Below are 26,335 nucleotides of genomic sequence, written 5' to 3' on the forward strand. Positions count from 1 at the left end.
CTCACACAGTGAAGGCCAACATACCATTTGCCTCCTTAACTGCTTGCTGCACCTGCATGCTTGCTTTGTGATTTCCCCATCTATCAGCATTTAAGTAATACTCTGCCATTCTGTTTTGCCTACCAACATGGATAACTTCACACTTCTCCACGTTATACTGCATCTGCCATGTATTTGCCCACTCACTCAACTTGTCTAAATCACCTTGAAGCCTCTTAACACCTCCTCATCGCTCACATTCCCACCAAGTTTTGTGTCACCTGCAAACTTGAAAATATTACATTTGGTTCCCTCATCCAAATCATTGATATATATTGTGAATAACCAGGGCCAAGCACTGACCCCTGCGGTACCCCACTAGTCACCACTTACCAATCCAAAAAAGACCCATTTATTCCTACTCTATGATCCTTGTCTGCTAATCAATTCTCGATCCATGCCAATATATTACCCCCAATCCTGTGTGCTTTAATTTTACACACTAACCTCTTATGTGGAAATTTATCATAAGCTTTCTGAAAATCCGAATACACCAAGTCCACTAGTTCTCCCTTATCTATTCTGTTAGTTATATCCTCAAGAATCTCCATTAGGTTTGTCAAACATAGTTTCCCTTTCATAGAATTAATGGAAAAATCAGCAATGGTGCCCCTCCTTTTCACTATCCAGTGATTCGGTGAAGACACAAACAGAAGAGATGTGGTTGGAAAATCCTATGGTCAAAAAGATTGACACAAGTTTATAGCCACACAAGAGGAAGGCCACTTGAAAGTGCTGGAGGGCCTGGCAAACTGAACCTGCATACATGTGCAAATGTTTTTGTGGGGAGGTTATAAAGACTTGTGTAATAATTTGATATTCTTCTATTTCCCCTCTCAACATGCCATTTTCTTTGTCTAGATCTTATATAGGAATAGGAGTACTGTCCCTCAAACTTATACCATTGTTCAATGAGATTATGGCTGATGGCTATCTGTAGAAAATTGTCCTTTGTTCTGACCGTCTATATAAAGGATAACATTCCAGTAGCCTTTAAAATAATGGTGTACCTGACCACTACAATTTAATGATCTGTACAGTTTAATGGATGTGGACACTTGAATTTCTTTGGACCTCCCATTTAAAGAATATTTCGATCTATGCTCCTTGGGTCCAAAATGGATGACCTCGCGTTTCACTGCCTTGAAATGCATCTGCCAGTTTTGCCCACTCAGTTCATCCATATCTCTTTGTAATTTTATGCTCTTGTCTACACCACTTACTATGCCATCAATTTTTGTGTCATCACCAAACTTGGATATATGACTCTCCTACATGATAGCAAAACTATGCGCAGAAGAATAGGTTTGTTGTCATTTAAGAGAGAAACTTTGAGGTCCAGAGTTCCAGATAAAAACGTCCTTGAAAGCGTATTGGTGCAAGAGGCAAAATTATACTTGTTGCTAGCACCTGATGGGAATGATTAACTCGATTACAAATCTCTTTCAGAAGAAATAAAATTTGATTTGAGATGTGCATCTAGTGCAAAGCCATTCTAGGCAACGAACCAGTAAACTACTACCATATGTTATAAAGCTAACTGTCGGAATGTCTTTAATATAAGCAATATTAACATGCTTGTTTTCTAGGTATGAGATACAATATGCTCCCCAGCAGCCCCCGACAGTTTGTCAGTTCATAACTGCTACGGAGATGACACTTCAGCATTTTGCAGCAGATGTTAACAGTCGGTTGATCAGACAGGTGGAGCGTCTGAAGCAGGAATCAGTAACTCTTCCTGTTTGTGAAGAGCAATTAAAGGAAATCGAACGCTGCATAAAAGTTTTTCTTCTTGAAAATGGCGATGAGGGCTCCTTAAGCCTTGCTAGTGTCATAATCTCAGCCCTGTGCACGTTAACAAGGTATAGTCTGTCTGTCATACCTTAGATGTTAGCTGCAGCAAGTGAAGACCTTGCAGTTTATCTTAAGAATTGGTCTAACTTAAATTACTTTTTTTAAAAAAAGTTTCCAGGTTGTTTTAATGGTCTTTGTCCAAATTTGTCATATTCCTATTTTATCAAATACACAATGTTTTAAGCGGAAAACAGTTTCCAGCAAAAATAGTGACCAGGTTGGTTTGAATACCTGATGTTTTGGACTTTTTTTAAAAAAAAAATCAAAATTGTGGCTGCTATCGCTGTAGCTTGACATCTTGTACCTAGTAATTTAGGTTAAAATGAGAGCCTTGGCAATAACTTGATGGCTAGCGTATAGATTTAAAACTTTCTATTATGTTGTAGACGGAACCTTATGATGGAAGGAGCTGCTTCAAGTGCTGGGGAGCAACTGGTCGATCTGACTTCCAGAGATGGTGCTTGGTTTTTAGAGGAACTCTGTAGTATGAGTGGTAATGTTACTTGTCTTGTACAACTCCTTGAGCAGTGCCAGCTGGTTCCACAGGACCTTGACATCCCAAACCCAATGGAAGCATCAGAAGCAGTTTATTTGGCTAATGGAGTGTACACTTCTCTGCAGGTTGGTGTAGCTAAGGGAAATTTTTCAGGTGTCACTGTTCTGATAACTTCATTAAAATAGCTCACCCTTTTGTTAACACCGGATATGATTTTCAACAGGAACTAAACACCAACTTCAGGCAGATTATCTTCCCAGAAGCCCTTAGATGCATGATGAAAGGAGAAAATACTTTGCAGAACATGCTTAATGAACTGGATAATATTATTGAACAGACAACGGATGGAGTTTCTTTGCAAATGCTCATAGATTCTCTGCAGGCTTATCTGAGAAATGCTGCTATGGGAATGGAGGAGGAAACCAATGCCCATTATGTTGGTGTCACCAGGTAAACGAATAATTGCTTAATATGTTCCAAAAACAGATGTTTTATTTTGAACAGAAGAATGTATGAGCTATATTTAACAGTGCAACAGGTTATTGTTGTGGTAGCACATCCAGTTTCAACTTTCCAATTGAAATTAGCCAACCTGCTTTAATGTGGCAGGTTTTTAACTTGAAACATTCTCATGATCAGTGCCTTCAGCTGTTGTAAATGTAGCTCTGATATGTTTTGAGTGATTTGCACATTCTGCAGCAGGAATATGCAATTAATTTGGCTGTAATTAGTGATGCTGACATTTGCTACATGTTTAAATGTGTTCAAAGAGGTTTTCTTCCTTGCCTCCCTCCTTTGTTCTTCCTTCACTGAATTTCTCCTCACAAGCCTGCTGTTTAAATAGCTCAGCTCTGTACTATACTTTTTAAGCTAAAATGACAAACAGCTGTATGTATTTCTTGTCCCTCTGTTTTGTCAATTGTTTTGCTTTTCTGTGAAGCACTTTGGGACATTGTATTACATTAACCATGCTTTATAATTGCAAGTAGTTGTTGCAGCAGCAATGGCATGGGCATTGATATTACTAGAGACTACGTGATTTCTTGAACTGTAGTAACCTGGAAAATATATAATGTTGAATCTATGCTGCTGGCGGGGAATTTGTCTTTTGATAATGCATATGGTGGGCAGCATGTGGCTGAATTTTCAGTTATGCATTACAGATGGGGCTTCCTGTTGACAGGGACTCCTAACATTACTCCTGCAATTATATGTATAATTCATTCTTGTTCGATGGGGAAGAAATTGGAACACCTCGAAACAGATCATCATCCACCATTGCCACCTACAGCACAATCCTACCAGCAGATAAATGCTTCTTGTCCACTTTCCGAGCAGCTATTCTCTATGCAGTATTCTTCCCTCTTCCGCCAACCCACCTTTGAGCTGACCATCCTCTGGCATCCTCCTGTGCACCACAGATGATATACTCTCTATCCATTAGCCACCTCCATATCTTTTTTGGAGCGCAGACACACGTTGCATATGAGACAACAATTTACATGTATGTGCTCCAATCTCATAGACTGTGTTCACTGTCAGCCATGGCTCATTCGTTAACGCACTCGCCTCTGAATTACAATGTTGCTGATTCAAATCCCCACTCCAGGACTTGAGCACAAAGAAAATCGAGGCTGACAATCCAGTGCAGTACTGAGGGAATGCTACAATGTCGGAGGTGCCATGTATCCAATGAGACATTAAACCAAGGCCCCATTTGGATGCTTGGATGGATGTAAATGACCCCGTGATACTGTTTCAACTAAGAGCTGGGGAGTTATTCTTGGTGTCCTGGCCAACATTTACCGTTCAATCAACATCACAAAAAACGATATCGCTCTTTATTGGAGCTTGCTGAGCACATTAGCTACCGTGTATCCTACATTGAAACAATGACCAAACCTCAAAAAGTACTTTATTGCTGCTGTGCAGCACTTTGAGACAACTAGTGGTCGTGATAAGTGCTATACAAATGCACGTCTGTTTTTACTGCTTGTAGCACGCTCTCCTACATTGCAGAAACCAAACCCAGTTTAGATGGCTGTTTTCTGAATATTTTTGCTCTGTCTGCATTACAGAGAATCCCATAACTTAAGTTTTTAATCCATTCATGGGATGCAGGGGGTCACTGGCTAGGCCAGCATTTATTATCCATCCCTAATTGCCCTTCTTCAGGGCATTTTTAAGAGTCAACCACATTGCTGTGGATCTGGAGTCACATGTAGGCCAGACCAGATAAGGACAGCAGATTTCCTCCCCTAAAGGACATTAGTGAACCAGATGGGTTTTTACAACAATCGGCAATGCTTTTGTGGTCATCGTCAGACTTTTAATTCCAGATTTTTATTGAATTCAAATTCCACCGGAGACTGCTGTGTTGGGATGTTTTAATATCTTAAAGGCACTATGCAAATACAAGTTGCACTTCTAACCCTCTTTTTCATCCCCCATCGAACCTCACTGTCTTTTGGCCTCCAGCACTGTTCCATTCAATCTCAACAAAACCTTCAGGAACAGTGAGATAAAAACAAAAAACTGCGGATGCTGGAAATCCAAAACAAAAACAGAATTACCTGGAAAAACTCAGCAGGTCTGGCAGCATCGGCGGAGAAGAAAAGAGTTGATGTATCGAGTCCTCATTGCCAATCACTGCTTGCTTGTCCCTACAACCACACCCACCCCTCCCCCCTCCACTTATCTTCCCCCCCCCACCAACCTTAAACCAGCTTATATTTCACCCCTCTCCTTGGATTCACCCAGTTCTGCTGAAGGGTCATGAGGACTCGAAACGTCAACTCTTTTCTTCTCCACCGATGCTGCCAGACCTGCTGAGTTTTTCCAGGTAATTCTGTTTTTCTTCAGGAACAGTAACTTGCATTACTCCTGATTGCCTTACGACTATCTGGACTAAACATGAACTCTAACTTGGCTGTCTATTGTACTTCGCTTTGCAGTGGCAGCAAGGGTCTGTTGGTTTTCTGAAGTAGGAGAGGCATGTTGACGTTGGATTTCGAGCTTTTTGTGAGAACGCAATCAGGGCTCAGCATCCGTCCTGTTTGCCAGTCTTTCTCCTTAGCGCTGGTTTCCCCACCCACCCCCACCGACTCTGCGGTTTTAATTTCAAACCTGAAAATGCAGGTGCCTTTTGCTATTGTGTGTTATTTTCTTTCTTTTATGTGTTAATTTGCCACTAACGTCTCCTGCTGTCAGCATGAGCTCTCGGCCTGCGCTGTGGCAGCCGGTGTGTGCTCAGCTGATCCTGACACCTTTCCTGTTGACGGCAGGAGCATCACTGTTACATAAATCGCAGTTCCTCCACAGCCTGGCTAGCTCATTTGATAGTCAGTCGAGCTCTTAATCCTAGAGTCACTGCCTCGAGCCCCACGCTGGGCAATGTTCTTTTTATTAAATATTTTTTTTATTTATTTTTATTCAAGCCACTGATAATTTGTGGTGAATAAAAGTCCTTGTGGCAGGGACAAGAATTATAAAACGTGAACAGGCGCTCCCTGGGAGAGCCCAGCTACTGAAGAGTCCATTCATTTGTAGAAAATAGTAAATGGTAATAAAAAAAAATGCCAGATGGAGTAATCCCATATGTTTTGATGCTTCGCAAAGTCTTTTTGATAGTATCGGCAAAAAGTTCCGGTAATACAGCAGTACCTCGATGTATTTCTAATGAGAATTTTAATAATAATGACTGACAAATGAACAGAACGTTTTGGGGACCAGTCAATCTTAACATGATTCTGTCTTAATTTGCTCCACAATTGCAGATTTCAGTTTGCATCTCGAAATTTAATTGAGGCTGTTTGTCCATTTGCAAATGATAAAATGAGTTATAAAACGCAGCTGCTCTTAAGGTGTGTCTCACTTTCTGCAATTGGCACTGCCTCTCTGCATGTGCAGGAAGTGCTCCCCCTATTGTTGTGGCACAAATAAATGCAACCTTAATTTATTCTGTGCCTTTTCAAATGTCAAACTGAACTTTTGCATCTCTAAAGAACCTCCTACTTTTAAGCAGGTTATAGGCCATTCTCTAATTAATTTGCTTTCTCTGCTTTTCCTATTTTTTTTCTTATCCTTTTCCTATTTTTTTTCTTCTCCCTACTGCACCTTCTCTGATTCTATTAACCTGTTTTCTCACCAGTTATTTTTCAATCCTGAAAAAACCTGCCCTGAACATTGTCCTCTAGTTTCTGTCCACTGATGCTCCCTGACTTGCTGTATGTTTCTAGTATTTTATATTTTATGGGAAAATGATTAGTTAATGGGTATAATGCTTTCATTTTTTGAAAGCAGTTCCATCTCTACATAGTTGATAGCAAAATACTGTGGATGCTGGGATCTGAAATAGAAACAAAAGCTGGAAATGCTCAGGCCTGACCACATCTGTGGAGGTAGAAACAGAGTTAATGTTTTCATTCGAAGAAGAGCTCTGTCACTTTGCCCCAGTTTGAATTTAAAGCTAATGATGAGGCTACCAACATGCAAGTGTGAATCGACATTAACTTCAGGCCACTAGACATGGGCAGCTAGATGTGGAAATTTGCAAGTTGCTGATTTGAGTTGCCTACTCCTTCAAAAGCTTTGTTAAAACAGCATCTTGCCAAGTGACTTGGCACTGTAACACTTAATGGGCATGAAGTTGCTAGGCTTGGGGAATTAGATTAACCTTAAACTTGCCACACAAAGTTAGGGCTTTACCATTCAAGTGTAAGTTAACTTTTAATGGCGTGATGAGTGACGTTCCCTCTAAGTTGCACACAAGCACAGCTGTGAAGCAGTCTGGAAATCATCTGGCCTGCTGAAATAAACAAGCTGCTCATAACTTTGAAAGTTGTGACTGTTAAAATGTAAGCCGTCCATGGGCAAAAAAGTGGTGTTCAGAGGAGATAGTAACCTGCTCAGTACAAAAAGTTTAGAGGGAACTTTGTTAAGTCTTAATTATCGTCAAACAATCCCTCTGGCACTGAAAATTAATCTTTAGAGCAAGTGTAGTGTCACATTTCTTCAGATTTCAATTATTGTTGAAGCTTTTTAAGAAATTAACATTGTAATTTTGTTTTACACTCCCTCCCTATCTCTCTCAATCCCATCTTTCTTTCCTCAATTTCCTGCAAATGACTTTGCGTTAACTATTCTAACCTACACTTTCTGGTTTAGGCTCCTTACCTTAGTAAGGATACTTCAGTCTGATTAGTTAAGGAGATACAGTTTCTTGCCTTGCTCAAACAGTTCCCAGATCCCTCTAGAGGGTACCATACTTTCAGATTTCTAATAATCTCAATTTCTAGTATAAAATCCCACAGAAAATCACAGATAATATGTTTCAGGAGGTTGATGAGTTTTCAAAAGAAAAGGAAGGCAGTACCTGTGTTTGGTTATTTAATATTTAGCACAAAATGGATGAAAATAGCTGCTTTGACACAATGCAGTTTTGAACTACACAAGTTTATTTCTGCAGATTTTTCATAGTTACTCTGTTCAATTCTTATAGAATGCTGCGTTCTCAGTATACTGAATTAATTCAGCCAAGAAGTGTGGATGGTTCAGTGGAAGAGACACCAAAAATGTCAGCTGGCCAGATGTTACTTGTAGCTTTTGATGGAATGTTTGCCCAAGTGGAAATTGCATTTGGTTTATTAATTGAGAAGGTAATATGTTTGTATATTTGCTAATTTTTATAGCCTGAAATTTGTGGGGGTGATGTGCATATGTTATGTATATATGAAATGGTTTGCCCATACTGGAAATGTTGCTGAACTGTAACTATCCTATTTTATCCTGTACATTCAAAAACTGCTTGTACTCAGGCTACAAGTGAGTTGAGTCATTTTTATTAGAATGTACATTAAGTTATAGCATGGTAAGATTGTTAGCCATCTCAAGGTTATATCATTGTTTAAATCACAACTTTTTCTTTCACGCGTACGCAGGATGCTTAAGCTACTACAAAGTTTAGTGTGAAGAAGGTATAGATCTGTTATTTCCAACTATTAAATGGCTGTTGTTCTTGTAGTTGAACAAGATGGAGGTACCTCTGGCATGGCGGAAAATTGATATTATTAGAGAGGCCCGCAGCACCCAGGTCAATTTCTTTGATGATGACAATCACCGGCTAGTGCTGGAAGAGATCTTCTTCCTGAAACGACTGCAAACCATAAAGGAATTTTTCAGACTTTGTGGCACATTTGCTCATACATTATCAGGTAACAGTTAGAAGTTTGTTTTAATGGATTTAAATACTTTATAAAGGTTTTTTGTTTGTTCTTGTCCTCTGCAAAGGGATAGCTTGTCGCATATAAAATACAAAGATGGTGTCCCTCCTGTAAGCTGAGTCACATGATTTTTTTTTGTGAATTGTCAATGAACTGCTTCCTCTGTTCTTGTAGACAGAAGTGAAGGTTTATGTTCTGTTGCAAATAGCTTTTGGAAAAATTGTCCTTCACTCCTGTACTGATAAATTGAAGGGTTTTTTTTGCAGTAGTGAAATGAATTATTGAATAATTTGAATTGACCATTGTATTGAATAATGTAAATAAGTCGAGTGATGATCTAGTGGTTTAAAAAAAGAGTTGCCAAGATATAAATTAAGAATATACTATATTGAATTTAGTTGAAATGACTTTTGTACAAGACTTTAGTATAATGGCAATGTACATAACTAAGGGCAGGATTACTGTTTTAGTTTCACTCCCCCAAAGATACCATCTGAATGATTTGTCTGACGCTTTGTTTGACATGTTCCATTCTTGGTTCTGAGACTGGTCATGCGGCCATTACAGTTGAACATTCTGGTCCACTAGTTTCTTAAAATTTGCTGCAAGTTTCCAACGGTGGAATATGTTCAACAAATATATTTTTTGTTTTGCAGTCAAAATGCTGTTTGGCAAACTAATTTCAGTCCCTTTCATTTTTATTTAATTGTAGGGCTATCCTGAAATGTATCTCAATGTATTTGTAACTACTCTTGTATCTTGAAGGGCTGAATGGTCTACTCCTGCTCCTAAGCCCTATATCATCACTATAATGTGCACATTTTGTCTTATTCTCTAGGGGCTATTCCACTGGATGATCCCAGTTCATTAAATGGTCCTGTGCCAATGGTTAATGTAAAATCCATGTACAGAAGTTCCTGCTTTAGTGAAGATCAAATGGCTAAACCAATAAAGGCTTTTACAGCAGACTTTGTAAGACAACTTTTGATTGGCCTCCCAACCCAAGCCCTTGGGTTGACTCTTTGCAGTTACATCAGTGCTCTTGGTGTGGACATTATTGCTCAGGTGGAAGCCAAAGACTTTGGTGCTGAAAGTAAAGTTTCTGTTGATGACCTTTGTAAGAAAGCAGTGGAACACAACATTCAGGTTGGCAGATTTTCGCAGTTAGTTATGAACAGAGCCACTGTCCTGGCCAGCTCATATGACACTGCTTGGAAAAAGCACGATCTGGTTCGCAGGTTAGAGACGAACATTGCATCTTGTAAGACCAGTTTTCAGAGGGTGCAGATACAGATTGCAATGTTTCAGGTGAGTCCTTGCACTTCTTTATTCTAATTGTATTTAATGGGAAAGCAAAGTATAGGGGGGGAGTATCTTTTGTTCAAAGTATGCATCCTTTTTAGATTTTTGTTTAGGAAATATCAATTTTGGCACAGACTTGGAGATGCTCAAGTATGTCTCCATCTCCAGTGAGCTACTCCACCAACATCAAATATGGGGAGTATTCCGCAGCTATTGAAAATTACCTGAGCCCATGAAACTTGAGCTTGGGACATTTGTATTCCTGCTTGTAACGTGTGTGCTATATCAGACTGCTCTGGAGCTAATTTAAAGTTCGATCATCAGTATTTGGGCAGTTAGCTATAAATCATTGAAGTGGGCTAGATTATTTCCCAAGATGTCCAAAATTGTTTTTAATATTTGCGCATTTAAAAAGAAATGCATTGAATAAGAATTACTCTACCTGCTGTCCTCCTTTACACTTACAAAAGCTTTATTGTAAGATTACTGTTAATACTAAGCATTAGAAATATTTTTCCATACATTTGTTAAGACTGTTGCATAAAGGTGCAAGCTAGTAGATTTCATCAACAGCAATACTGTGTAGGAGTGTGTGCATATATATATATATATTCGCAAAATTAATCTATTGTGACTAAAATGTTCCATCCACTCCCAACAGTGGCAGCATGAGGACATTCTTATAAATCGAACTCAGCCCATTTCTACTGTTACACCTCCACCTCGCTCAGGCATTCTATCCAACATGAAAAAGAAATTGCATGCGCTTAGCCAGCTGGAGGTTTCTGTTGCTACAGTGCAGGTAAATGAATTGTGCTGCAAATTCCCTTTTTTGACCATTCACTTTGCAAGCAAGATGGAACTCCCTAAAGTGACTAGTACCGCAGGTCAAAGCTTAGCAGCTGAATAAAGTAACCACTATTAAATATCATTTTGAGCTTGTGCTGTGGCTGGACTGAGATGTTGGGCTGATGTGCACAGGCCAGTAATGAGCCTTCAGTGTTGCTGGCCAGTGTTGACCTTTTCCTATGTTTAGACTGACATAGTTGCAAGTCTGTTTACCACTTGGAAAACACAACACTTGCATGCACTGTTCAAAATCTGCCCTGTGGCATAAATGGGGAGACAATAGTAATATTGTCACTGGATTAGTAATGCTCTGGGGACCTGGGTTCGATTCTCGCCACGACAAATGGTGGAATTTGAATTCAATAAAAATCTGGAATTAAAAGTCTAATGATGACCATGATAAAACCATTGTTGATTGTTGTAAAAACCCATCTGGTTCACTAATTCTCTTTATATATGTCTCCAGACCCACAGCAATGTGGTTGACTCTTAAATACCCTCTGAACAAGGACAGTCAAGATGGGCAATGAATGCTGGCCTCGTCAGTGACGCCCACATCCCATGAATGAATAAGAAAAAAATTCAATACATCAGAAACAAGCATCAATTGCTGAGCTACTTCAGTTGAGATGCAAGTGACAGTATCACTATAATATGAGGATCTTGTCACTTCACTGAAAGCAAGATAGAATTCCTAGAGTGACAGGCGCCATGGGTCAGAGTTCAACAGACTGAATAAAGTAATCCATTGTTGCAAAACCCAAAACAAAATGTCTATTAGATGTAATTCTGCAATTGGGCAGCACTTGCTGAACAATCCTGAGTGCGCTATTAACTACACTAACAACCAATTTAAGATGATTAGGCCATCTCGTAACATGGATAATTTATGCTTGTTAGAAGCAAAATATATTCATATGCAAGGCCCCATTCCCTGCAAATGAATGGAATATGTTCAGGCCTTGTGCCTTTTTTGAATTACCTGGGAGCTTGCGGAGCCCATAATTCCCTGTTGCTTTCTCCATGGCAATACTTCAACCAATCGGAGTTGACTTGCCCACCACTCAGCACCCTTTTCTTCTGTAGTATAAATTGTTGTGATCGTTTGAAATTTGGCATTCTTGCATTTGTCCTGATGAGTGCAAGATGAAAAGCATCAGCAACTTATCTCTTTTCAGCAATATTCAAGTTCTGTACTATCAAGCAACTGTTTGTAATCCATAATTAGATATGTTTTGAGGTGGTGCCACAATTTTAGAAATTAAAAGGCTTTTGTCTTTTTTTTATTTGTTTTAAATGTCAGTGTTACCATTTCCCTTTGATGTGTAATTTTCTCAGCTGCTAGATATTTAATCCTATAAATGTAATCAAAAGTTTATCATTATAATTATTTTCGTCCACCTAATAGATTTTTTTTTAACCACACAGGAGAAGTTGGCAGCATTGGAAGGTAGCATTGAGCAGCGTTTGAAATGGGCTGGAGGGGCCAATCCTGCTTTGGCACCTGTTCTACAAGATTTTGAGGCCACTATCACTGAGAGAAGGAATATGGTAGTTAAGGAAAGTCAACGAGCAAACCAAGTATGTATAAATGATTTTGTCCCAAGAGTCAGTGCAAAACTTATTCAATCTTTAACCAGAATACTTATCAGTATAGCAATAGTCCAAAGCATGTTCTATTGAATGTCCTTTGTTACAAACAAGAAAACAAGATAAAGAAAGGATTGCATGTATCTCAGAACAAATTTTGACTGATTTTAAGGTGGTGTTTGAACATTTTGAGCGATTTTACATCATTGCTTCTCAGTGGAGCCTCCTGTGTTGTAAAGGACACACTGTTCCTCGATGTTGCCTCCTTTTCCCATTTTCAGCTCTACAGATGTTTTTACAGCTCATCAGAAATATTTTATGTTTTCATTCAAAACTGGAGAGTGAGCGGCGCAGTGGGTTGGCACACTATCGTTTTCACCTCTGGGTTCTAAATTTAATTTAGCCTAGACTGATGAGAGAAAGTAGTTTGGCTCCTGCTATGCATATGGCACCCTTATAAAATGATAACTCTGATTACAAGTAGAACAGCACAAAAGGGCCCCCAGAGCTGGCCCTTGTAGAGTTGATGTCCATTGCTGGTGCTTTGAAAAAGGAGCTTTAGCTAAAAATCTGACCCATCGTGTACCCGTACCATACCCCAATGTCTGAATTCTCAGTACTGTGCCTCTGTGCAAAAGAAACAAAGATGGTTCTGTTTATCACACACAAGTTCCTCATTTTGATTTGTGGAAATTGTTACATTTAATTTAAAAAATTGAAATCTGTGGATTAATCTTGCTAGGTTTATAAATTGCTAAACAAGCTTTTTTAACTTTTCCAGAAATAATTATCTGTTCTTAATATTGAATGATGAATGTGTGCAATATCTGTTTGACCCTTGAAACTGCATTCTTGGGGGAAAATATTTAGCCCAGGATGGCTATGCTTTGAATCAAACGGTAGTTCACCTACTAAACTGCGATGCCAGTTTTTTGGAGCAAACCCAAAAGGACAGTTAGATCTTAATGTAATAAAAGCATGAACTTACAGAAGGCAACAGAAGGAGTTGATGCAGTTGGTGTGGCGATGTCATCAGTGTACACGTGAAAACCAGAGAATCTAATGTGTGGTGCCTTCCACCTTCTTAATAAATTAAAATTTTTCGTGCTACCCAGCCTATCATGCTGACTTCCATTGTGCACTGTAGCTTAAAGTAAACTTGAGTGTGTGATGTAGCTTTCCAAAAGTGGACTTGTGTATAAAAAGAAGCTCTTTGCTTAAAGAAAAAAACAAGGATTTCCTCTTTAGCATTGTTAATGTTTTTCATTACTCCAGGTGACTTTCCTCTGTAGCACAATACTTCATTTTGAAAGTTTACGAACTAGGACACCAGAAGCCTTGAGTTTGGATGCTGCATTGTTTGACCTAATTAAGCGGTGTCAACAGATGTGTTCATTTGCATCACAATTTAGCAGTTCGGTCTCTGACCTTGAACTCCGCCTGCTGAAGCGTTTGGTGAGTTGAAGTTAATTTTCTGTTTCAGTAATTTTGTGTAGGGTAAAGCAGTGCATCTTCACAAGTGATCAATTTTGTTGAATGAAGCCTTTTGAAAGGTTTTCATATACTGCATATATCCCTTTAAGGAAAACTACTGCAGTTGAAACCTGTTGAAGCAGCTAGTTGGTGATCATATTCTTGGGCTAAAACTGTATTTACATGCAGTTGAGACATGTGTAATGCAATTGTAGCAGAGTGTGCAATATTTCACCATATAAACAACACATGATGATTGCACAACGTTCAGCACCATTCGTGACTTCTCAGATACTGAAGCAATTCTTGTCCAAATGGAGCAAGACCTGGATAATATCCAGGCTTGGGTTGACGTGGCAAGTAACATTCATGCCACATAAGTGCCAGGCGATGACCATCTCCAACAAGAGAGAATCCAACCATCGCCCCTTGATGTTCAATGACATTGCCATCGCTGAATCCCCCACTGTCAACATCCTGGAGATTACCATTGACCAGAAACTGAACTGGACTAGCCATATAAATACAGAGGCTACAAGACCAGATCAGAGGCTAGGCATACTGCGACAGGTAACTCACCACCTAACTCCCCAAAGCCTGTCCACCATCTACAAGGCACAAGTCAGGAGTATGATGGAATAATCCCCACTTGCCTGGATGAGTGCAGCCCCAACAACACTCCTGAAGCTTGACACCATCTGGGACAAAGCAGACCGCTTGATTAGCACCCCATCCACAAACATTCACTCCATCCACCACTGACACACAGTGGCAGCAATGTGTGCCATTTACACGATACAATGCAGGAGCTTACCAAGGCTCCTTAGACAGCACCTTCCAAACCCACGACCACTACTATCTAGAAGGACAAGGAGAAGCAGATACATGGGAACACCACTATCTAGAAATTCCCCTCCAAGCCAATGACCATCCTGACTTGGAAATATATCGCTGTTCCTTCACTGTCACTGGGTCAAAATCCTGGAACATGGTCTCTAACAGCACTGTGAGTGTACCTACACCACATGGACTGCAACGGTTCAAGGTAGCTCACTGCCACCTTCTCAGGGCAATTAGGGATGGGGAATAAACGATGGCCTGGTAAGCAATGCCCACACCCCATGAACGAATAAAAAAAAAGAACTGATACTTTCAAAAGCTGTTCCTTTATCATTAAAGATGCTATTTTTAAAAAATGTATTGTAACTTTAGATATTTGACATTATTCCTGTTTCTGCTTTGTTCTTTGACTACCTCCTGCTTCCCAACTACCTTCCCCACTGCCCCCCACCCCACCACCACCACCTTAAAAAAAAAAAATCTCTCCATACCCTAATATTTGGTAGAGAGAATGAGTAGCTGACCTGCCATCTTCCACCAGTTTTCATCTCCTCTTGCTCAGTGCACAGAGGATAACCAGGTGGTGCTTTTGTCCTCTTACCATCTCTTATCCTGCCTCCACTTCACCTTTGTCAGCATGATCAGGAATTTGTGTGGTTGGTTTGTGACCAACACTAAAACAGGACTTTTGTACAAATGTTGTGCAACACAGTGAAAGGATAGATTTTGAAATATTTGTGAGCGCTATTACTGTTACCATCACATTACCTCTCCTTGGCCCCATCTCAACTTATTTTTATTCATTCACGGGATGTGGGCTTCACTGGCTGGGCAGGCATTTATTGCCCATCCCTAGATGTCCTTTGGAAGGTAGTGGTGAGCTGCCTTCTTGAACCGCTGCAGTTCCTGTGGTGTAGGTACATCCACAGTGCTATTAGGGAAGGAGTTTCAGGATTTTGACCCAGCGACATTAAAGGAACTGTGATATATTTCCAAGTCAGGATGGTCATTGGCTTGGAGGGAAACTTCCAAGTGTTGGTGTTCCCATCTACCTGCTGCCCTTGTCCTAGATGGTAGCGGTCATGAGTTTGGAAGGTGCTGTCTAAAGAGCCTTGGTGATTTCCTGCAGTGCATCTTGTAGATAGTACACTCTGCTGCTTCTGTCTGTCGGTGGTGGAGGGAGTGAATGTTTGTGGATGTGGTGCCAATCAAGTGGGCTGCTTTGTCCTGGACACTGTCAAGCTTGCTGAGTGTTGTGGAGCTGCACTCATACAGGCAAGTGGGAGTATTCCATCACACTCCTGCTTTGTGCTTTGTAGATGGTGGATAAGATTTGGTGAGTCAGGAGGTGAGTTGTTCGTTGCAGGATTCCTCGCCTCTGACCTGGTCTTGTAGTCACAGTATTTATATGGCTAGTCCAGTTCAGTTTCTGGTCAATGGTTTAAACCACCCCCCCCCCGCCCCCGCCAGGATGTTGATAGTGGGGAACGAAAACAGAATTACCTGGAAAAACTCAGCAGGTCCGGCAGCATCGGCGGAGAAGAAAAGAGTTGACGTTTCGAGTCCTCATGACCCTTCGACAGAACTTGAGTCGAAGGGTCATGAGGACTCGAAACGTCAACTCTTTTCTTCTCCGCCGATGCTGCCGGACCTGCTGAGTTTTTCCAGGTAATTCTGTTTTTGTTTTGGATTTCCAGCATCCGCAGTTTTTTTGTTTTTATCTCTGTGTTGATAGTGGGGGTTTCAGTGATGGTAATGCCACTGACCAACGAGGCAATAGATTCTCTTGGAGATGGTCATTGCCTGGCACTTGTGTGGTGTGAATGTTACTTGCCGCTTGTCAGCCCAAGCCTGGATGTTGTCCAGGTCTTGCTGCATTTGGACATCAGTTTGGCCAACAGCAGCATCCTCCACACCTCTCTTGGTTCAGCTTTGCGCCACACCTTGTGTAATTCCACTCTTGCCTATCCCAGTACAGACAATGCATTTCAAACATGGTTTCACTGCCTACCTGAGTTCTTGCAACATTCACCACCCTCCCACTCCCCCTGACCTCCCTTCACATCTGTGAACGTGAGGTCAGGTTCCATATGTCTGTTTCCAACATGAATCTCTTCTTGCATATGTAGAATTACAAAGAACATACAGCACAGAGACAGGTTATTTGACCAAACAAGTCACGCTCCATTCAAGCCTCCTTCTGTCATTCCTCATCGAATTCCGATCTGCACAACAATCTCCTTTATATGTTCGTCTACTTTTTCCCTTTTACGCATCTATACTAATCACCTCGATTACTCTTTAGTAACAAGCTTCATATTCTCAGCACCCTCATGGTACATCACTTCGTTGTGAGTTTTCTCTTTGATTTCTTGGTTACTGTCTTATGCTGCTGGCCTCTAATTTTAATCTTTTCTACAAGTGGATGCACTCTGTCTACTCTAAGTAATGAAAGGTTTTAATACAGACTCTATTGGGTCACCGCTCAGTCTTCTCTCTCCAAGGGAAGGAACACCTAGCCTTTTCATTCCCTGATGAATATAACTTCACAACTCTAGTTTCATCATTGTAAATCTTTTTTGCACCCTGTCCAGTGCCTCTATATCCTTTTTGATAATACAGTGACCAGGTCTGGTACATATTCCCCAAGTGTGGTGTCACCAAGGGTTTGGTGCAAATTTACCATAATCTGTCAACAATTCAATTTTATCCATCTAGAAATAAACTACTGTTTGGTTTGCTTATATTAAATAATATTATGTTATTAACCTGTGTTGCTGCTACTTAATGATTTCTGTATTTGTACTTCCAGATTCCTTGGCTCTTCTACCCCATTTAGATTTTTATTTTCCAAATAGTATGAGACCTCATATTTGTTGTAACCCTCCTCAGTATTGACTAATTTCCCCCAAAATGGAGCCATCTGAAAATTTAGAAACAGTTGAGTTGATTCCCAAGTCTAAATTGTTAATGTAAGTTGTGAATAACAGCAATCCCAGCTCGGATCCTTTTTGGGACCCTGCTTTCTCCCTTCTGTCACTCAGAATTGTTGCCCTTTACCTAGGATAAGCCTAGGTTTATGGGAGGTGTAGCTCGGAAAGTGGAGTTGAGACCACAATCTGATCTTATCAAATGGTGGAGCAGGCTCAAGAGGCTGAGTAGCCTACTCCTCCTAATTTTTAGCCCCTATATATCCCTGCTCTATCTTTAGACTTAAACCAGTTAGCTATCCATTCTTCCACATGTCCCCTGACTCCACATGCTCTGAGATTAGGGATATTAAAAATGGGGGAAGAGAGAAAAGAGACTTGATCTAATGTAAACTCTGGAGTTAATGGAGCATTGTAAATGTTAGTGATGCACAAGCTTGTTATCTTTGAGCCGCACAGATGTGCACCATGTTACTCATGGGTGAAACAGGAGTTTTAAATCTCCCATTAATTTGAGTATATCTCAAACTGCGTACTCTTACAGATATCAGGGGTCTGATTTAGGTTTTATGCCATAATAAAGCAGCACTGAAAACAGCACTTTTCACACCCACCACGCTGTCAAAGTTCAAACAGATTTACAGTAATCAATAAAAGGTGGACTGAGTTTCCTGGACTGAGGGCTGGAATTCTGTAGCCATTTCCAGGAGCATTTAATGCTGACAAATGTAGATTTACAAGCTAAGTAGAATATAAAATTGACATTTCTTTACAAACGTATTACATGGGATATACGGCACAGAAACAGGTGATTCGGCCCTTCCATTTCAGAATTTATGCTCCATTTAAAAAAAAAGCAGCAAGCAGGAAATCTGGAACTAGGATTAAAAATTCATAGCATGATGTCAAAATAATGTACTATTGTTAGGAATAATGTACAATAATGAAGCTATTAATACTGGGTATAATGCTTTTAACACTTGTCGCATTGATTAAAGATAACTACAGTGACTAATTCCAGGAGCGTAGCCTAGCATAAATAGAATGGAGGTGGTCGTAATTGCAATCAAATACATGTATCGTAGCAAATTTCAGTGCGATATTCACCTATTTCTTCCAGGCTACCAGTCTAGAACATCCAATAGGAAGCTCTGAATGGCTTTCTTCTGCTCACAAACAACTGACTCAAGATATGTCAACCCAGAGGGCAGTGCAGTCTGAGAAGGAGCAACAGATTGAAGCTGTTTGTGAAACAATACAGACTCTGGTGGATAATATTAAAACTGTGCTTACTGGACATAACAAACTGTTAGCAGATGTTAAACACCTCCTCAAAGCAATGGCAAAGGTAATGATCCCATTTCAGTTTTTTTTCTCTTTTGTTTGCCTATTGAATTGTATTTCCGCTTCAGTGGAATGCTGGCCATTTTACTTGTCTCAACCAGTTTGAGCAGAAAGGTTCTCCAGAGGGTGGTATCTATTATGTGTTCACAGTGTTCATATTTTCCATCTTTTAAGGTAAAGTTGAGAATGTATCTCGCTACCAATTCAGAGATATCGAGATAGCGAATTGGTTCCGTGGAGCCATGTATGGTCAACTATAACCATTAAAGATGTGTGATTGTGGTGCCATGACCATAGGAAACTCTTCCCAATTGAGTGTTGTAAATATTGGCAGTACTGCTTTCTCTCAGGATGTAGGGCATTGTGGATCCTGTACTTTAAGGAACCCTAAGTGATAAGCGTAAGGGAAGTTCATACTAGAATGTGCATACAGGAATTCAGGATAATCAGTATGGTTGGTCAAACAGCCTGTTCTCACTGCAGACTTTGGGAAATTGGGCATTATTTCCCTAACTTTTGATATTCTCAGAGATTTGCAGAGGAAGATGATCTGACCTATTTGAATAACCCTTAAGAAAGGGAGCACCATAAATAGTGGCTTTGCCATTTTGTATGTGGACAGTATTTTCTGGAACTGATTAGGTACAATTGACCCCTTAATGGTGATAAAATTATAACTACCTCTGTCCAGGGGGAAAAGGTACCCTATTGGCACTCTTATATCGAGGCTTCTACACATGTAAATGAGTAAACAGATTGTTGCCTGTGTGAGAAAGTCTAGATGGATATTGTCACTTAGGCCGGAATTTAGCTGGATCTCCGAGGGGGTCTCCCACCTGTTGGAGAACCGATGGGAAATTCCCATCAGTTCAGAGGGGAAGGCCCGACAGAATCAAGTGCCCTTCGGGTACTTAACTGGCCACTGTTGGGCTTTCCCCGTGGTTGAGATTCCTGGTGGTGGAAGTTGTGTCTACTGAGGGCTGCCGGCCAATCGGAGGCTGGCAACTCATCAGTGCTGCCAGCGGGAGTGATGACTTCTGGCGGGACTGCACCCACCTGAGGCCTGGGATCGTGGAGAGACCCTGGGCCGCAGGTAAGTGAAAACGGGATAAGGGTCGTCAAGAGAGTGGTGGGGGTTTGGAGGCAAGGGCTGAGAGGCTTTCAGGAACTGCCTCCCTGACCAATATCTGGCCTCTTGATTAGCCACAGAGTGCCTGATAGCAAAGGGCACCCCCCAGAGGCTGGCTGCTGGCAAACCCCACAGGTTTTTCTGAGGGTGTGGGGGACCTGTTCGACCTCTTTAATCCCTGGGCCGCTAATAAATTGCAGTGGACTCGGGGGTGGGGGTGGGGTGGGGGGGTGGGAGGTTGGGGGTTGGATAATGGGTACCAATTGCCTCATTAATCAGCCTGTTTGATATATGGCCAGCAGCGGCTGACAGTTCCGTATCAGCTGCTTCCCCACCTTCCTTAATCAGGGGAAATCTTCCTGCCTCTTGGAGACTGATCCAGGGCCTCTCCCACAATTAAACCCTGGCCATGATGGTTCCTGTCATGATGGGCTTAATAAAATCTGGCCCTTAGAGTTTGGTAATGTACACAAGTTACACTGGTCACCTAAATGTTATACCCCTTTCCAACCACTCTGTTTATAAGACCATGTCTGGAAGTGGCTTGATGTCTTTGCCTCCTCTTGATAGCATTTGCATGTGTTCTTGGACATATCGAGTATAAGTTAATTTTTCTTTTGTTATTTAATTTTTATATATGAACTTGTGCCGCTTGTTAAAATTTTATGTTCTTTTCTGTAGAAACAAATTTTTGATCTAAGCTGTCGCTAATGATTTTCAGCCTCTGTGCTTTGTTGTCTTTATACTTTATTCAGTCATGGTCTTGATCCAGTCACTTTGCATCAGTGTTGAGTCAGTGATGAAAGCTGATTTTGAGATTTCCTTGGCTTACCCAGAGTGGCCAGAACACACACACTGTTTGCATTGTCCACCAGTGCTACCCACATCATTGGCAAATCCAGATTAAGCAGTTGGGTTTCCAGCAAATTCTGAAAGAGGATTTTTTTCCTATGCAGTGAAATAACCTGATGTTCACAGTTTGGTTTGGGCTTGTGGAAAATGAGAAACTCTAGTTTCATACAAACGTAGTAGAAAGTGGATTTGTTCCCAAGGACTGGATAAACTATCATTGGTCAAAATGCCACATTTCTCAGGAGAAACTTGGGCAAATGCATCTCATTTGCTTGAAATTTGAAAAACATTCTTGCCTGGCTAAATTGATAAATTGTAGCCCAAGAGTCTGCAGTCACTTCAGCACTGGGGCACAAATGATCAAAGTGGCAGGATTAACATAACCTTCATCTGTACTGCCCAATACTTCATGGGAAAAATTTTCCCCCCATCGGGGGGGGGAAATACGGGCACAGGCAGACGCACCTCCATCGGCACCCTCAATCAGGGGTGTGCCGCCATTTTGTGTAGGCGAGCCAATGAAGGCCCGCCCAGCGTGGCGTCCTCCAGGAAGTGCGGGCAGGGGGTTCCCTTAGGCAGGAGTGAGCTCATTCGCACATGCGCGTGAAAGAGTTCACAGATTTCCCTGAAGCTAAGTGCTGCCTTAGGGAGATCGGCTCGGAATTAAAATTTTTAATAGAAATGATTTTTTAAAAAAAAAATTTCCCTGACATGTCCCCTCACGTGACACTGTCACATGAGTTGGGACATGTCCATCACTTTTATTGAAAGATTTGATAATTTAAATACGCTCATGAAACCTCATCCCACCCGTGGATGAGGTTTGATGCTTTCTCTGAAGCCCTCCAGGGCTCCCTGCCTGCCCACTAACCTTAAGGTCCAGTAATGATTTTAATCAGTTTCTCAATGGCCTCAATAGGCTGTTGACAGGTTGGTGGGTGCACAGCTGACTCGGCTGCACCCCCGCCGACCTGAAAATGGAGATGACACGGGGTGAGGTCGGGAGTTCCACCCGGCGTCATTTTACACGTTGGTGAGTGGGCCCCACCTCCACTCACCGACCGGAAGATCCTGCCCTAGGAATCAGAATAGCGCAGTTCACATATTAACATTGGCAAAAAAAGTAGAATTTCGAACACTCTCCGAAATTTCAAAGATCGATGTTGGCTGTGACCAACAGCCATCCTCGTTGCAGCTGTAATGAGTGCTGACAGGTTCCGGCTCTGTGAATTGGACTGAGGTTAGCTTAGCTAATGCCACACGCCAAGCTCGTGGCTCACAAAGATCAGAGAATTTAGTTATTTTAGCCTTCTGGATGCTGTGGCATAGTGGTAATGTCACAGGACTAGTAACCCAGAGACCCTGGGCAATGCTTTGGGAGATGGTGAAATTTGAATTCAATAAAAATCTGGAATTAAAAGTCTAATGACCATGAAACCATTGTCAATTGTCATAAAAACCCATCTGGTTAGGGAAGGAAATCTGCTGTCCTTAACAGGTCTGGCCTACATATGACTCCCAACCTGCTACAATGTGGTTGACTCTTAAATGTCCTCTGAAATGGCCTAGCAAGCCACTCAGTCCAAAAGGAATGAAACCAGACAGACCACCCTAGTCACTGGAAACGACAACGGCAAACAGCCCTGTCAACCCTTCAAAGTCATCCTTACTAACATCTGGGACTTGTATCAAAATTGGGAGAGCTGTTTCACGGACTAAACAAGCAACAGCCTGACGTAGTCATGGAATCATACCTTACAGATAATGCCCCGACACTACCATCATCATCCTTGGGTATGTCCTGTCCCACCAGAAGGACAGACCCTGCAGAGATGATGGCACAGTGGTATACAGTCGGGAGGGAGTTGCCCTGGGAGTCCTCAATATCGACTCCTGACCCCATGAAGTCTTATGGCATCAGGTCAAACATGGACAAGGAAACCTCCTGCTAATTACCACATACCACACCACCCTTCCCGCCCTCTCTCAGCTGATGAATCCGTGCTTCTCCATGTTGAACACCACTTGAAGGAAGCACTGAGGGTTGCAAGGGAGCAGAATGTACTCTTGGTGGGTTCTTCAATGTCCATCGCTAAGAATGACAAGCAGCGCCAGGACTGACCAAGCTGGCCAAGTCCTAAATGACATCGCTGCTAGACTGGGTCTGCGGCAGGTGGTGAGGGAACCAACAAGAGGGAAAAACATACTTGGCCTCATCCTCACCAGCCTGCCTGCTGCAGATGCACCTGTCCATGACACTGTCGGTAGGAGTGACCACCACACAGTCCTTGTGGAAACAAAGTCCCATCTTGACATTGAGAATACCCTCCATCGTGTTGTATGGCACTACCACCGTGCTAAGTGGGATAGATTTCGAACAGAGCTAGCAGCTGAAGACTGTGCCTCCGTGAGGCGCTGTGGGCCATCAACTCCTCCACAATCTGTAATCTCATGGGCCGGCATATCCCTCACTCTAGCATTACCATCAAGCCTGGGATCAACCCTGGCTCAATGAAGAGTGCGGGAGGGCATGTCAGGAGCAGCATCAGGCATACCTAAAAATGAGGCATCAACCTGGTGAAGCTATAACACAGGACTACTTGGCACCAAACAGCATAAGCAGCAAGCGATAGATAGAGCTAAGCAATTCCACAACTAACAGATCAGGTTTAAGCTCTGCAGTCCTGCCACACCCATTCGTGAATGATGGTGGACAACTGAATAACTCACTGGAGGAGGAGGCTCAACAAATATCCCCATCTTAAATGATGGGGGAATCCAGCACATCAGTGTAAAACACAAGGCTGAAGCATTTGCACCAATCTTCAGCGGGAATTGCCGAGTGGATGATCCATCTCGGCCTCCTTCGGAGGTCCCCAGCATCGCAGATGCCAGTTGTCAGCCAGTTTGATTTACTCCACATGATATTAAGAAATGGCTGAAGTACACTGGATACTGCAACAGCCAAGGCCCCTGATAATGTTACTGAAACTGGTGCTCCAGAACTTGCTGCCCCCCCTAGCCAAGCTGTTCCAGCACAGCTCCAACATTGCCACCTACCCGGCTATGTGGAAAATTGCCCAGCTATGTCCTGTAGACAAAAAGCAGGACAAACCCAATCCGGCCAATTACTGCCCTATTAGTCTACTCTCGATCATCTGTAAAGTAATGGAAGGGGCCATCAACAGTGCTATCAATTGCTTAACAATAACCTGCTCACTGCTCAGTTTGGATTTTGCCAGGGCCACTCAGCTCCTGACCTCATCAAAGCCTTGGTTCAAACATGGACAAAAGAGCTGAACTCCAGAGGTAAGATGAGAGTGACTGCCCTTGACATCAAGGCCACATTCGACTGAGTGTGGCATCAAGGAGCCCTAGCAAAACTGGAGTCAAAAGGAATCAGGGAAAACTCTCTGGAGTCATACCAAGCACAAAGGAAGATGGTTGTGGTCGTTCAAGGTCAATCATCTCAGCCCCAGGACGTCACTGCAGGAGTTCCTCAGGGTAATGTCCTCGGCCCAACCATCTTCAGCTGCTTCATCAATGACTTTCCTTCCATCATAAAGTCAGAAGTGGGGATGTTCGCCGATGATTGCACAATGTTCAGCACCATTCGTGACTCCTCAGATACTGAAGCAGTTCATGTCCAAATGCAGCAAGACCTGGTCAATATCCAGGCTTGTTCTGACAAGTGGCGAGTAACATTGCCTGACACTTGTGTGATGCCACTGACCATCTCCGAGAGAGAATCTAACTACTGCCCTTTGACATTCAATGGCATTACCGTTGCTGAATTCCCCAGTGTCAACATCCTGGGGGGGTTACCAATGACCAGAAACTGAATTGGACCAGCCATATAAATATTGTGACTACAAGAGTGGATCAGAGGCTGGGAATCTTTTGGTAAGTAAATCACTGCCTGATTCCCCAAAGCCTGTCCACCATCTGCAAGGCACAAGTCAGGAGTGTGATAGAATATCCTCCACTTGACTGAAAAGTGCAGCTCCAGCAACACTCAGGAAGCGTGACACCATCCAGAACAAAGCAGCCTGCTTGTTTGGCACCCCATCCACAAACATTTACCTGCTACACCACCGATTAACAGTGGCAGCAGTGTGTGTACCATCCACAAGATGCACTTTAGGAACTCACCAAGCCTCCTTAGACAGCACCTCCCAAACCCACGGCCGCTACCACCTAGAAGGACAAGGGCAACAGATAGATGGGAACACCACCAGCTGGAAGTTTCCCTCCCAAGTCACTCACCATCCTGAGTTGGAAATATATCGGCCGTTCCTTCACTGTCACTCGGTCAAAATCCTGGAACTCCCTCCCTAACAGCACTGTGGGTGTACCTACACCACACGGACTGCAGCGGCTCAAGAAGGCAGCTCACCACCACCTTCTCAAGGGCAATTAGGGATGGGCAATAAATGCCGGCCCCGCCAGTGATGCCCACATCCCGTGAATGAATAAAACTAAATGTGCTTTCGCCTCTGGGATCCGCAAACCAAACTGGTGGCCATCTAATCTCCAGAGAAACTTTTTATTACAATGTTAGTTAGATGTACATATGCATTCCTGTAGTTTTATTGAAATTAAAGTTTCTTAGCATGTGAAACACAATGGATTGCTAAAGTGATGAGCAATATTGCAGCAATATTGGTAAAAGCTGTTGGCTCTGCTGTGTAACACAATTGGAATTGGTGGCAGATGTTTCTAACATGCGGGAACTTGCTTGCAAAAAGAAAATATTTTCTCACATTTTTGATACCTCCTCACTTTAAAAGGATGAAGAAGCAGCTCTAGGAGACAATGAGGATGTCCCCTATGAAGACAGTGTGCGTCAGTTTTTAGCTGAATACAAGTCTTGGCAGGATAACATCCAAACTGTGCTGTTCACAATAGTACAGGCCATGGGACAGGTCCGAAGTCAGGAACATGTCGAAATGCTACAGGAGATTACACCAACTCTGAAGGAAATGAAATCTCAAAGCCTAAAGTAAGGAAGATATTAAAATTATGCAGGTTAAACAACTTTCTTTTACATTTTGGTTTAACACATCTCTGAAGCTTTACAGGAAATGCACTTTGAAGCTAGCCAGAATGTACAATAAACAGTTGGAATGTGTGCTAATTTTCTGAGGATGTATATGAAATTAAGATGTACAAAAATTGACCCATTTGTATATTGCTTGTTAAATCTCTCAGTGCTACATAAAACAATCAGTTTGTGCTTGTGTTGCATAAGTAAATGCAATACCTAATTTTCAAAGAAATTTCTGTTAATGTGGAATAGTTGTAATATATTTGTAATCCATTTATCTGGCTCTTTTTGCCTCCATAATTTAGTCAGCTATGGAGACCAGCGCTACCTTGCACCCAACGTATCCTCATTTTTATTTTGCAGTATATA

At 41.9% G+C, this 26,335-nt stretch overlaps 1 protein-coding gene across 4 annotated transcripts in view; it reads left to right on the top strand.

The window, feature by feature from the left end:
- smg1 (SMG1 nonsense mediated mRNA decay associated PI3K related kinase) overlaps window positions 1-26,335 on the top strand; it is a 162,583-nt gene that overhangs the window by 113,846 nt on the left and 22,402 nt on the right. For all 4 annotated transcript variants that reach the window (XM_041205850.1, XM_041205853.1, XM_041205851.1 and 1 more), the window contains 11 exons: window positions 1,629-1,901; window positions 2,280-2,514; window positions 2,613-2,839; window positions 7,890-8,046; window positions 8,412-8,601; window positions 9,449-9,918; window positions 10,574-10,714; window positions 12,190-12,342; window positions 13,627-13,806; window positions 18,715-18,942; window positions 25,710-25,921. In XM_041205850.1, the coding sequence (XP_041061784.1) occupies window positions 1,629-1,901; window positions 2,280-2,514; window positions 2,613-2,839; window positions 7,890-8,046; window positions 8,412-8,601; window positions 9,449-9,918; window positions 10,574-10,714; window positions 12,190-12,342; window positions 13,627-13,806; window positions 18,715-18,942; window positions 25,710-25,921 (2,466 nt within the window). The remainder of the gene's footprint in view (window positions 1-1,628; window positions 1,902-2,279; window positions 2,515-2,612; window positions 2,840-7,889; window positions 8,047-8,411; window positions 8,602-9,448; window positions 9,919-10,573; window positions 10,715-12,189; window positions 12,343-13,626; window positions 13,807-18,714; window positions 18,943-25,709; window positions 25,922-26,335) is intronic.

The sequence above is a fragment of the Carcharodon carcharias genome, chromosome 15 (assembly GCF_017639515.1).
Source record: "Carcharodon carcharias isolate sCarCar2 chromosome 15, sCarCar2.pri, whole genome shotgun sequence".
In the NCBI taxonomy this organism is placed as follows: domain Eukaryota; kingdom Metazoa; phylum Chordata; class Chondrichthyes; order Lamniformes; family Lamnidae; genus Carcharodon; species Carcharodon carcharias.